Consider the following 14,227-nt stretch of genomic DNA (forward strand, 5'->3'; position numbering starts at 1 on the left):
TGATGATCTCATGCTGATTCTCCTAACTCTAAATCATAACCACATTTTCAGAGCTCCATGTGGATGTTTCATAGACACCTCAATTTCAACAGGTCCAAACCTCCTCCTCCTCTTTCTGTATTCCCCTTCACAGGAAAGGTCACCAGTCTGTCCAGCTGTGCCAGCATCCTGGAAGTTATGCTTTTATTTCCCCTTAATCCTCAACCCTGGCACATACAGCCAGTCACTGGGTTCTTTTGATTCTGCTTCCATCTCTCCATCCCACAGCCACCACCGTGTCACTCCTGCACTACTGCAGCCATCTGTCTGAAACCCATCTGATGTTCTCTTATGAGTTCTCCAGACTCATTGCACAGAGCACTCTATAGCATGTAAGTTGAATCATGTCATTCCCCTAGTTAGAAAATTTTTCTCATCCATAGGTTTCACAATAAATTCCAAGTCATTTAGCATGGTTTCAGAGGCCCTTTATGACGGGACCCCTGCCTCTCTCCTTGCGTTATTTCTTGGCACTCTCCCTTGCGTTCTTCAATCCAGTGTCACTGACCCACCTGGCGCTCATACAGAGCCATGTTGCTCTGAGCTTTTGTATATGCTGTTGCCTTTGCTTGAACTGGACTTGATCTCTATTGTCGTACTTGCCTTCTTGATCTGGCAAAATCCTACTAATCCTTGAGATCCTTTCAGATATGATGTCACTTCCTCTGGGAAACCTTCCTTAACCCACTTTCTCCTCCCCAAAGGAGGGGAGATGCCCTCCTCTGTGCTGGCTCTATCTTGGCACCGGTCTGCTCTACTTTAATGTATGCTTCCTTTCCTGCTGTCATGGTGATGGGAGCTCTCTGAGACCAGAGACTGTATCATATTCTTCCTTGTATTTCATCAGTGCATAGTGGAGTGCCTTGTACATAGTGAAAAGTAAAGGTAAGAATCTAGCCTCAAAGCAACCCTGTGAGCTGTGTAGCAAATCCCTACTTTATGGATACAGAAACTGAGTCTCAGAGAGAATTGTCCTTGAACACAAGGCCGAAAGGGGCAGAGCTGAGTGCTGGCCTCAGTAGCTAATTTTCATCCCACCACACCAGGCTGCTTTGACCCTGTGTAACCCACTAAAATATCTCCTGCTCTGCCCAGTTCTCTCCACTAGCGTCAGGGGTGCAACTGTTGAGATTCACAAAAGAGGACTGGCCCAGAGAGACACAAGAGTTGGCCACAACAAAGCAGGTCCTACCTGAAATTGCTTCCCTATACCATCCGCACCATTTGGGTTTTGGCTAGGGTCATCATGGATCCAAGGGTTGGGCTAAGAACTTCCCTCATGATCCCTCATCCTCTCACAACCAAAATCCAGATCCAAGGAAGAAACCTGCCAAAACCATCAGGAGGAAGTTCTATCCAAGAAGACTCGGGTATCAGGCAAGTCCTAAACAGGACCCAGGTCAAGGACCAAAGCAGAATCCCAGGCATTCGTCCAGTCATTCACTCACTCCCTCACTCATTTGCTCATTCACTAAGCAAAATTTTTTTCTCTGTTAATTTCTTTAATCCTCACAGCAACCTTTGAGATAGGACACACTATCCCTGGTTTACGGAATGGGAAACTGAGGTACAATCTAGGAACTGCTTCATAACAAAGCCTTAGAAAGTGGTGGAGCCTGGACTTGAACTCGAATCTCTCTATTCCCATCACCTGTTCTTTCTGCTCGTGCACTAACTAACAGAAATATTATCCCAAGGGCTCTTCATGCTTCATCACTGAGTCCCTGTTGTTGCCTTTCCTGGGTTAGTCCTCATCTGCTTGTCTTGATCTTTGAGTACTCCGTAGCGCTGGTTGTCTTCTGGTCCTCAAGCTCCTGTGACTTCATCCCCTGAAAGCAGAGAGAGGCCTAATGGAGATACTGTTCCTCCCCCAATGAGGACAGTTGGTATGGGGGAGGGGGGGCTGTCTGGCCACGACTTTTGCCTGCAACCCCATGACAGGGTCTTCATCATCCATGCCCTGTGGTCCCCCAGCTGCTTGCTTCCAGCAGGCTTTCACTACGCAAAGAAGGCAATGCATTTATCAAGAACTGCTATATGTTAGGCACTGGTACAAACACCAAGGATGCAGCAATAAACAAAACAAAGCCCCTGCTCTCATGGAGCTACATTCTAGTGGAGATAAGCAATAAACAAAGAAGTATATGTATATCAGTGTACACGTTGTATCCATTGATGATAGTGCTATGGAGAAAAGTAGAGTAGGCCATGGGATTGGGCTGTGCTGGGAGGTGGGATATTGGGTAGTAAGGGAAAGCCTCACTGATAAGGTACCATATGAGGGAAACCTGAGGTCATGAGGGGAGAAGCCACGGGATACCTGAGAGAACAATGTTCAAGGCAGAGAGAAAATCAAGTGCAAAGGCCCTGGGGCAGAAACTTGATGTATTCAAGAAAGACCAATGTGACTGAATGGAGTGAACTGTACTACTGGCAGAAAGAAGGGAAACTGGAAGAGAAGGGTAAACACAAGCGCTCTGGGATCAGGCCTGTGAGCACCAGCCTCTTTCTCTTCCTTGCCCATGTTTAAGTAAATTACAAAGTAAAATAGAGTTGTAGGAGGAGACCAAAAAAATCACCTTTATTGTGAATAAAGGTCAAGTTGGAAAATAGAGCTTAATGTGAGGGCCAAACAGGGCCTGCTAAATGAACCCAGGAATGGAGCAGATCCACCCACCCATGAGAGGCAGCACTGCACTGGGGCCTCCTGACGTTGCAGGGAGCACCTGCCTCTTGAGGAGCAGTGGAGAACACATCCTGTCTGCTGGCAGCCAGGTCCTGCGAGGAAAAGGCGGAGCTGAGCCTTCATGCCAGTTCATTCTTTCCCAGTTGTACAGATCAGTCACTCCACATTTCCTGGGGCTGAGTAACTAAAGGAGCACAGAGAGAAGCCAGGAACTGCACTGGTACAATTCCCTTAACATGGAAGGAATGGGGGTGGGAGATGCTTTCCTAACAGCAAGTCTAGTTCCCCACAGCTTGCCTGAGCCACTGGTTTAGCAGGGTGACCAAACTCTCTGCTGCAGGCTTGATTAGTATGGATTCTGGCTCTGTCAAGACTGGCCCAGGTGGGTCTGAATCAGCTGATGGGTTGTCATCACTACACCTAGCAATGAAGAATGGAAGTGGGGAGCCGACAGTATCAGAGGCAGAGGAAAGAAGGCAGGACTGACCTCCTGGACCACAGAGAACTGCAACCCAGGTCTAATGCCCTGTGAGAAGTCATAGAAAGTTGTCCAAGCTGTGGATGGACATGCCTTCAAGGAAGATGGCATGTCCCCATGATGATGTCAGGAAATAAAGATTTTGCAGCAAAGGAGACGAAAGTTAAACTTAAGGATGAACTTCCCTGATGCAAATGAAAAATGCCGGGTGAGAGAAGGATGACCTTTTTTGGGTGTGGAATAAATGGAAGGGCTTACCTGTCTTCTGTTTTGGTTACAGCAATCACCTGTGGACACCCAGGCAACCCTGTCAATGGCCTCACTCAGGGCAACCAGTTTAACCTCAATGATGTGGTCAAGTTTGTGTGCAATCCTGGGTATGTGGATGAGGGGGCTGCCAGTTCCCAGTGCCTTGCCAGTGGCCAGTGGAGCAACATGCTGCCCACCTGCAGAAGTGAGTCATCCTTCCTCTCCCACTTCACCCCACCCCTGCACCATACCTCTGCCATCTGTGATTCTGTAACCCAGGAGCAGAAGCCAGTGAATTCAGTCCTGGCATCCTTTGACTCAGACAGGGAAGACTCAAGGCAGATGCAGGTCATAAATGAGGAACTTTTTCAACCCCATAGCTAGATCCATCTATGTTAAATCTCATCATGGTTTATATAAGGAAACTAAGTGAAATTTGGTTTCATCTTACAAAATAGAAATGGAAAAGTCTTCTTCTGTACATTACACAGAGTAAATAGCTTGTCATTATAATGCAGAGCCCCATTCTTTTTTTTTTTTTAATTTATTTTTTTTATTGACTTTGTAATAATATTACATTAAAAATATATATGTGAGGTCCCATTCAACCCCACCACCCCCACCCCACCTCTCCCCCCCCCCAGCAACACTCATTCCCATCATCATGACACATCCATTGGATTTGGTAAGTACATCTTTGGGCACCTCTGCACCTCATAGTCAATGGTCCACATCATGGCCCATACTCTCCTCCATTCCATCCAGTGGGCCCTGTGAGGATTTACAATGTCCGGTGATTGCCTCTGAAGCACCATCCAGGGCACAGAGCCCCATTCTTGATGAAAGCAAGAAGCAGAAGAGTTCAAATGAAAAATAAAAAGCAGAGAAAATCTAGGGCTTGGAATGAAGGGGGAGGGGAAAAGGCACAGAGAGGAAACTCCAGAGGCCAACTGGGTGAAGGATATTCCTGGGCTATTTAGGAAATAACCCTTAAAGCTTTGCAAGGTGTTTCACAGCAGTGAAATACAAATGGGGCTGTCTGCCCCTTACTGATAGTGACTTGGAGGACTAAACGACGTTTGAGTGAGCAGTTAAATCCAGGATGAAGGTACCCAGCCCTGACCTCAGGACTGTTCAAGTCTTCCCAGGTAGGATAGCTGAGACTCTGAGATGCTCCAGGAAAATAGCTCTTTGTGGCCATGTTTGGGAGTGATTGGCTGTACAATGCGTAACTGACACTAAAGGACCAAACTTTTCAAATGATTTTTTAATAAATAAAAATATTTTCACAACCAATCCTAAAATAACATCCCACTCTTTAACATTTCAAGATGCTATTTTGAGTGAGAGAAGTTTCTGAAGAACACAGCAAAACTTGCTGTGACCTTGTGCTGTGACTTCCTTCCATCATCTGCTGAGGCAGGAAAGAGTTGAGAACTGCTGTTTTGGACTTTTGCTATCCCATGCCCTGCCTTCTCAAACACTGCTCCATCTGCCATTCTCTCCTCTGACTTCAGCTACCTGCCCCTTCACCAGCACCTTCCCAGTAGTATGAGCTCAAAGGCCGGTCTAGGAATCAGAAGGCTGGGTTAATATCCTTGGAAATCATGGCCTTCACTTCCGCGCCCCACCAGCCCATTCTCTATCCTGCCAGAGTGGCCTGTCTAAAATGCAAATCTGCTCAGGTCACTCCCTGTGTAAAAAGACTTCCCGTGGCATTCAGAGTAACCGGCCTCGTGCCCAGCCTCACCCGCTGCCTTTCCTCCATCCCCAGCCCCACCCTTGCCCTGGCCTCCAGCCACACTGACCCTTTTGGTTTTCTCACGTGTGCCGAGGCCCCTCTCAGCCAGGTCGTTCCTGCACACCATTTCCTTGGCTGTGTTCTTCTTCGTCCCCCTCACCACCCCCTCTTTGTCTGGGTGACTTTTACTTCACCGTCAAGAGGCAGCCTAAATACTTGCAGGAAGCCTTTCCTGCTCCCCTCTGCCTTGGGGTAGGTGCCCCACTTTGTGCCTCCTGAACCCTCGCTGCTGCCCCTATCAGAGCACATATCAGATGAGATCCTTGCTTGCTTGTCCATCTCTTCTCTCTAGACCAGGAGTTCTCAACTGGCCCATCAAGGGGGCCAGTGTCATACCAGAAGGTGCTATCAGTGTCTAGGACAGCCCCCCACAACAAAGAATTATCTGGCCCAAAATGTCAATAGCGCCAGAGTAGAGAAACCCTGCTCTAGACTGTAAATTCCGTGGAATCCTATCAGCCCAGCACAATGCCTGGCACACAGCATGTCTCAGTATTGTGAATGAATAAATGCTGCATTTTTTTGTTGTTATTGCTCCAATATCTCTGAGCTTCAGCGATCAAAGAAATATAAAAATACCTTCCCTGCCACTATCCCATAATGAGAATGAGTTCAGGTAAGATAGTGGGTCTGAAAGTGTTTTGAAAGCAAAAGCAACACATCATAGGTTGTAAATAATATTGTCATTATTCTAATATCTCACCCTGATTTTGAGTTAAGCTGCTTTGGAACACGAACATTTTAAAGTCAAATTTATCCCCCAGGATGTTCATTTCTCCCCTGAAATGTTCATAAAAGAGGAGAAAACAGTGGCCAAAAGAACCCAACCCCTGTGCAAGTCAACTCAAATAAATCGGTTTTACAGTTACCGAGCTTTGCTGTGGCTGGTGCCTTGTGCTAAGGATCAGGCACACAGAGAGGAACTCTCATACTAACAAGTCACAGTCCAGGCTGGCAAAGTCAGCCGTAGAGGTCCCTGCAGGTAGGATGAGGGCAGAGAGGTTAGCCAGTCTGGGAGGAGGCAGGAGGGCTTCTCCAAGGAGGTGATGTCTAGCCAGATACAGAGGGATGAGCCCACTGACCAGGTGATAGAGGCGAGGGCAGAAGTGCAGCTACCTCAGCACCAGCTCACCCTCCCAGGCAGGATTTGATCTGTGTCCCTTTGTTTGAGTCTGGGCATTTTGCTGTACTGGGCATGCATGCCTGTTTGTATTTCTGAATTCTCATTTAAAAGCATAAGAAAGTCCTTAGGTTTAGGTTTCTGCTCTGCCACTAATTGTGCCATTTCATTGCAGTCATCAACTGTACAGATCCTGGGCACCAAGAAAACAGCATCCGCCAAGTCCGTGGGAGCGGTCCACACAGGTTCAGCTATGGCACCACTGTGTCTTACCAATGCAACCCCGGCTTCTACCTCCTGGGCACCCCAGTGCTCACCTGCCAGGGAGATGGCACATGGGACCGTCCCCACCCTCAGTGTCTCTGTAAGTAGATAACATCTCTTCAAAATGATGGCCCATGTGGACTGCTGAGACAGTCTTCCCCCTCTGTGCATGAGCATGTGGTCCAGCACGGGGGCCTTGGGTGTAACAGCTCTTCCTGGGGCCCTATTGGGCAGTCACCATGCCAATTTGTGTGTCCTTTCCTCCAGGCCAGGGGCACCTTTCCTCTCCAGTCCTGCCACCATCCTCCTCAGCCTTTAGGGCTCCCTGCCATTAAAACTAGTTGCCAGGAGTCCCCCCAGTTTACTCCTTCTTTGCTTTTTCCAGAAAGATAACAGAAGAGCCCCTTTCTTTGAAGATTAAAACAGAAATAGCACAAACTCTGGAAACAGCCTGATCTGGATTTGAATCCTGGCTTCACCACTTAGCAAGCTGTGTGGTTTGGGGGACTTGAGCATGGGGAAGTCCATTAACCCCTACAGCAGCAGTTACAGTTTCTTCCTCTGTAAAAATGGAGCTAATACCTATTCCATAGGGTAATAGGAGGATAAACAAGAAAATCTGCATAAAAAGTGCCTAATATAGTATCTGATACATAGCACCTACTCAGTAAACAATAACTGTTCCAGTTATTACTAGGAAAAGATATGCACACATGTAAAAAAGAAAAAAATGTGGGGAAAGTGGTGCCAAGAACACTGCCATCCCGTTGCTAGTATCGCATGCCCTTGTAGAAGATCAGTCCCATTGGTCTCCGGCTCTCTCCTCCCTTTCCTAAAGATAAATCCTGTGGCTTCACTCTTTCTCCCATCTTCCTGGTGGTAGAGGTGAAGATGCAACCCAGAGGGATCAGTGGGTATCAAGTTGTGGCCTTTCAACTGCCCTCCTATCTTTGGTGGCCCTCCAGCCTGGTGACCCCATCTCCTTATGCCCCTAGGTATGATAAGAGACCAGCACAGCTACTCATTTCGTGCAATTCCCTGGCTGGAGGACTCCAACCTGGCCATCCAACCCCAGTTATCACTAACAAATTGTTTGGGGTTGGAAATGGACAATCCTTTATGTCAGAGCCCCTGATGGGTTCAAATTATTATATCTTCTGGTGAAGTGAAGCTTTTATCATAAAGCTATCTGTATTAATTTTTTGTCCTAACACTTACTTTATCTAATGTTATTATTGATATTGATTTACTTAATTATTATATTATCATATTAATGCAATATAATTTATAACCAGCTTTATTTGTTTAGTGTATATTTTTCATCATTTTACTTTTAACTATGTAAAAAGCATATAATTATGATTTTTTTAAAACTATCTGACAACCTTTTCTTTCAACTGGTGGATTTAGTCCACATATTTTTTTCTTCTCTTTAGTGAGATATTTCACATACCATAAAATTCTCCCTCTTAAAGTGTACAATTCAGTGATTTTTGTTATGTTTACAAGGTTGTGAAACCATCAGCACTATTTAATTCCAGAACATTTTCATCACCCTGAAAAGAAACCCCATACCCTTTAGCAGACACTCCTATTCCCCACTACCACCCTGCAACCAGTCATCTACTTCTTGTCTCTATGAATTTTCTTATTTTGGACATGTAATTTAAACAAAATCATACAGTATGAGGCCTTTTGTGTCTGGCTTCTTTCACTTAGCCTAAGATTTTCACAGTTCATCCATGTTGTAGCATGTATCAGTATTTCATTCCTTTTTATGGCTGAATAATATTCCATTGTATGAATATACCACATTTTGTTTATCCATTCATTAATTGATGGATATTTGGGTTGTTTCTACTTCAGGGTTATGAATATTGCTGCTATGGGCAGTTGTGTACAAATGTTTGTGTGAATGTATGGGTACATACCTAGGAATAGAATTGTTGGGTCATATAATAAGTCTCCTTAACATTTTGGGGAACAGCCAAACTGTTTTCCAAGTGGCTTTACCATTTTACACTTCCACCAGTAATGCACAAGAGTTCCAATTTTTTCACATCCTAATCTAAACTTGTTGTTGACCATTCTTTTCATTATATCCATTCTAGTGAGTAGGAAGTAGTATCTCTTGATTTGGTTTGCATTTCCCTGGTGATTAATGATGGTCAGCAGCTCTTTATGTGCTTATTGGCCACTGGTATATCTTCTTTGGAGAAATGTCTAGTTAAGTACTTTGCCCATTTTTTAATTGGGTTGTCTTTTTATTGAGTTATAAAAGTTTTTTATATATTCTGGATACTCCACTCATACCAGGTATATGCTTTGCAAATATTTTCTCCCATTTTGTGAGTTGTCATTTCACTTTCTTCATACTGTATTTTGATGTACAAAGTTTTTAATTTTGATGAAGTCATTTCTTTTTTTGTTGTTGCGTATGCTTTGGGTATTATAGTCAACAAACTGTTGCTTAATTCAACATTATAAAGATTTTCAACTATGTTTCCTTTTAAGAGCTTTATAATTTTAGCTCATACATTAGGTCTTTGATCCATTTGAGTTACTTTTGGCATATGGTGTGAGGTAGGGGTCCAAAATCATTCTTTTGTATAGGGATATACAGGTATCCCAGTACCATTTGTTGAAAGATGATTCTTTCCCTATTAAATAATCTTGGCACACTTTTCAAAAATCAATTAACCATAAATATATGGGTTTATTTCTGAACTCTCAGTTCTATTCCTTCTACCTGTAGGTCTATCCTTACACCAGTACCACATTATTTTGACTACTGTAGCTTTGTATTAAGTTTTGTAATCGGAAAGTGATCTAATGATCACTTGAACAAATTAACTTTCTTCTACTTTCAAAATCGCTTTGGCTCTTCAGGGGCCATTGAAATTCCATTTTAAGTTTAGGATCATTTATCCATTTCTACAAAAAAATACAGTTGGACTTTTGTTAAGTATGGCATTGACTCTATAGATCAACTTGAAGAGTACTGCTGTCCTAACCATGAACATGGGGTTTATTTAGGTCTTCTTTGCTTTCTTTTAACAATGTTTTATAGTTTTCAGTGTACAAGTTTTGTACTTCCTTGGTCAAATTTATTCTTAAATATCTTATTCTTTTTGATGCTATTGTGAAGGGAATTATTTTCTTAATTTCATTTTTGAATTGTTCATTGCTAGTATATAGAAATGTCTGGTTTTCATACATTGATATTACAATGTACAACTCATTTATTAACTCTAATAGTTGTGTGGGTATGTGTGTATTCTTTAGAGTTGTCTCTATATAAGATCATGTAATCTGTGAATAGAAGTAGTTTTACTTTTTTCCTTTATAATCCGGTTGCCTTTTATTTCTTTTTCTTGCCTAATTGCCCTGGTAAGAATTTCCAGTATAATGTTGAATAGAATCAGTGAGTGCAGACATCTTGTCTTTTTTCTAGTCTTTGAAGGACAACTGTCAGTCTTTCACCATTAAGAATGATGTTAGCTGTGGGGTTTTCATAAACCTCTTTATCAGTTTGAGGAAATTCCCTTCTATTCCTAGTTTGTTAAGTATTTTTATCATGAATTGTGTTGGAGTTTGTCAAATTCCTTTTCTGCATTTATTGAGATAATCCTGTATATAATATATAATGTAATATACTGTATTAATAGAATACAGTATATTGATTGATCATCATATGTTGAACTCTGCTTGTATTCCTCAAATAAATCCCACTCAGTCATGGTGTATACACTGCTGGATTCAGTTTGCCAGCATTTTTTGAGAATATTTGCAACTAAGCCTATCTTTTATAACCCTAGAGCTAATAACGTGGAGTTATTTTACATTTTAAAAGGGTTGCAAAAAAAATCAAAGAAGAATATGCAGCAGAGACCCTATATGGCCTTCAAAGCCTAAAGTATGTTCTATCCGTCCCTTTATAGGAAAACTTTGCCAACTCCTGGTCAATGACAATGATAATTAATGAACCACTGCTACACACAATATAGATGAATCTCACAAACATAATATTGAGTGAGAGAAGCCAAATACAAAAGGATAAATACTATAATGCTCCATTTATATAAAATTCCAAAGCAAGCACAACTAATTTGTGGTATACAAAGTCAAAATAGTGGTTTCCTTTGGGAAGGGAGAGGGGGTAGTGATAGGCAGAGGATATAAGGGATCTTCTGATATGCTGGTGATATTTTGCTTTTTGATCTGGGTGGCGACTTCATGGGTGTATTCACTTTGCAACAATTCATTATGCTGTACACTTATGATTACTGTGTTTTCATGTGTATATGCTATTTCTATTTTTAAAATCATAAGTTTCTTGAAAAACCATTAGAGAATTTATATTGGACTAGGAACCCAAAAATCTCTAATAAGCAATCACAGATTCACTTAAATTGTAATTAGAGACGCCATTCCTTTCAGAAGGAGATATTTTATTGGTAGTATTAAAACAGTATTACAGATGGGAGTAAATTATAGTGCTTAAAAGTGTGGTCTTTGAAGTCAAACTGCCTGGTTTCAAGAATGAATTCTACCGTTTAATAGGTCTATGATCTTGAGCAAGTTACTTATCCTCTCTGTGACTCAACTTACTCATCAAAAAAATCTATATAAAAATGGTACCTACCTCATAGAGTGGTCTTAAGGGATAAAGACTATAATCCTTGAAAAACACTGCATCAGTAAACTATTGCTATGTGACAAACCATCTCAAAGTTTAATGACTTAACTTTTTATTTTTGTTCTCAAAATTCTGTGGGTCAGGAATTCAGTTAGGGCTTAGCAGGAATGGCTCACCTCTGCCCCATGCAACTCATCTAGGATGGAGGATCTAAGATGGTCTCACTCACATATCTGGGGCCTTGGTACTGGCTGTCAGCTGAGGTCCCTCTGTTCTCCATGAGGTATCTCTCCATGTGACCAATCTTTCCAGCAGGATGGCTTGGTCTCCTTTACATGGAGGCTGCGTTCTTACAGTAAAAGTGGGAGTTATAAGATCTTTTAAGGCCAGAGTTTGGAATTCCCAAAACCTCATCCCACCACATTCTCTTGATTGAAGAAAATCACAAGGCCAGCCCAGGTTCAAGGGGAGGAGAAACAGACTCTCTCTCTGAATGGCAGGAGTAGCATGGTTTTACAGGGATAGGGGAATTATTGGTAGCCATCTTTACAGACAATGCACCACAGTCAGCTGTGGCCACCACATGCAATATACAGCCCCTACGCTCAAGGTCTCCAAAGGTCATATCCATTTTGTTTCAGTTATCTATTATGTAACAACCCACTCCAAAACTTAATGGTTTGAAACAACCACCATTTTATTGCTTATGACCCTGTGGGTTGGCAATTCAGGCAGGGTTTAGAGGGGATGGTTCATCTCTGCTCCACAGGTTCTTGTAGCTCAATTAGGCCTAGAAGATCCAAGAGGGTGACACTCACATCTCTGGGACCTTGGTGCTGGCTGTTGGGTAGGCCATCACAGTTATGCTCCACATGACCCCTCTCTCCATGCTATCTCTTAGCATTCCAGAGTTTAGGCCTGACTTCCTTATATGGTGGCAATACGATTCCAAGAAAATGAAGGTGGAAGCTGCCAGGTCTCTTTGGTCTAAATTGGTACAACATCACTTCTATGACATTCCACTAGTCAAAGCATTTCTCACAGGCCAGCCCATATCCAAAAGACAGGGAAATAGATTCCATTTCTCAGTGGGAGGAGTGGTGTGGGCATACATAGATGGGAAAAATTGTTAGCAGCCCTCTTTGTTGCTAATCAGTACTTAGGACAGGTCTGGCATATATTAAGAACACAATGAGAAATGAAGACACCTAGGATCCAGTCACACCATCCTTGTGCCCTGCCAAAATTTCATCATCAGGGATAGCCTTTCCAACCCAGATTTTACCCCTTTGGTCATCTGTCCTGGTCAGCATCCATGCTATGACCTGAGCCCTTTTTGGGTACAAGCTATCACTACAAATATCTCCTACCAGACCCTAAGATTTAATCCATGCCACCATCATCATCTCTTCTTGAACTGCAACAACATCCTCCTCTTTCTTGCCCCACTGTGATCTATTTTCCATACAGTAGCCAGAATGATCTTGTTAAAATGTAAATAAGATCACATCATTCCACTAACTTCCTACCATACTTATAATGAAATCTAATTTCCATACCATGATCTGGCATCTCTATCCCTGTCTTCTTCCATGCTTTATTTGCTCACTCTATTCCAGCATTCCTGGCTTTCTTGTTCTTCTGGCCTCTGGGCCTTTACACCTGCTGTTCCTTCCCTTGTAATGCCCAGAGACAACATCACCAGTTATATCCCATCTCTAGCCTTTACAGCTCAATTCTTGTGCTCTAATTCTATCACTTATCATAGCTGTTCTTTGGTGTTTCAGGAAAGGGACCTTGAAGACTAAAGGAGACAAGCCAGGGACAATTGATGAGGGCAACTGTAAGATGCAGTTGGAAAAGGACTATAACTGACCCTCATTCTGGAATCTGTGTCCAATGAAGATAGTCCCAGGTTGCAAGATTTCCCATTTTTGTCTTGCATATATTATGAGTATCAGCTTTCTGCCCTTGGATACATCATATAGCAGTGAGAAAATAGAGAGAAATGAGCACAGGAGGCAAGGAAGAAAATAAACTAATATTATTGTGCACCTACTACATGCCAGGCCTTCTCGTATGTATTATCTCATTTGACTCTTAAAACAACAGATATTGTTCTTCATTTTACAGATATGGAAAATGTAGGTCAAGTGAGTAGCATCGTCTCTAATGCCAGGAAGTTTGCTTCAATAGATACCTGAGGGTTTCTCTTCTTCCCTGCCTCCCACTACACAAAACTTAGCATGTGACATGTGATGCCTGCCCATCCCTGTGCAGAGTTGCTGAGATGTTTGCTCTTCCCCACAGTGGTGTCCTGTGGCCATCCGGGCTTCCCGCCCCATTCCCAGATGTCTGGAAACAACTATACCGTGGGGGCTGTCGTGCGTTACAGTTGCACTGGCAAGCGGACTTTGGTGGGAAACGCTACCCGCATGTGTGGGCTGGATGGACACTGGACTGATTCCCTCCCCCACTGCTCAGGTAGGGGGCATGGAGCTGGGGAGAGGGGTCCAGTGGAACATGTGGCTGGGAAGGTGGACAAGCTCCCAGGGTGTGAACATCACTGAGGGATGGGAGGGAAATAGGCCTTTTGAACCCTTACTGCTCACAGAGACCACAGTTCTAAGAGGTCCCAATTGGACTTCAGGTTGGTGGTCTGGTCGTCTGAGCCTAGCTTCATTCCCTTAGGCAGCTGTGGCCAAGCCCAAACAGCCAAGAGACTGCAGAACTAGGGAGGACACAAGTTTGTGAGGTCAGTATATGGCCAGAGTCCAGTCCAGACACATGATTCCTTGAGTTCCCAAGAAGAGCTCAAGCCTTCCTGTTGTTAAGTCCAGGCCAGTCCTAATTTGGGGGGCTTTTCTTCCCTGTTTCGAACCCCTAGACCCTGGTCTGCTTTTCTTTCTTATCACTATCCCCCATCTACTTGTCCTATGTCCTGGCTGTCT

At 43.3% G+C, this 14,227-nt stretch overlaps 1 protein-coding gene across 1 annotated transcript in view; it reads left to right on the plus strand.

Moving 5' to 3' along the window:
• The window catches only part of CSMD2 (CUB and Sushi multiple domains 2), a 671,930-nt gene that overhangs the window by 611,917 nt on the left and 45,786 nt on the right, over positions 1-14,227 (plus strand). Inside the window, exons 54-56 of the mRNA XM_058303940.2 lie at positions 3,484-3,657; positions 6,549-6,737; positions 13,587-13,760. Coding sequence (XP_058159923.1) covers positions 3,484-3,657; positions 6,549-6,737; positions 13,587-13,760 — 537 coding nt within the window. The remainder of the gene's footprint in view (positions 1-3,483; positions 3,658-6,548; positions 6,738-13,586; positions 13,761-14,227) is intronic.

Source organism: Dasypus novemcinctus, chromosome 9 (genome assembly GCF_030445035.2).
Source record: "Dasypus novemcinctus isolate mDasNov1 chromosome 9, mDasNov1.1.hap2, whole genome shotgun sequence".
Lineage (NCBI taxonomy): Eukaryota > Metazoa > Chordata > Mammalia > Cingulata > Dasypodidae > Dasypus > Dasypus novemcinctus.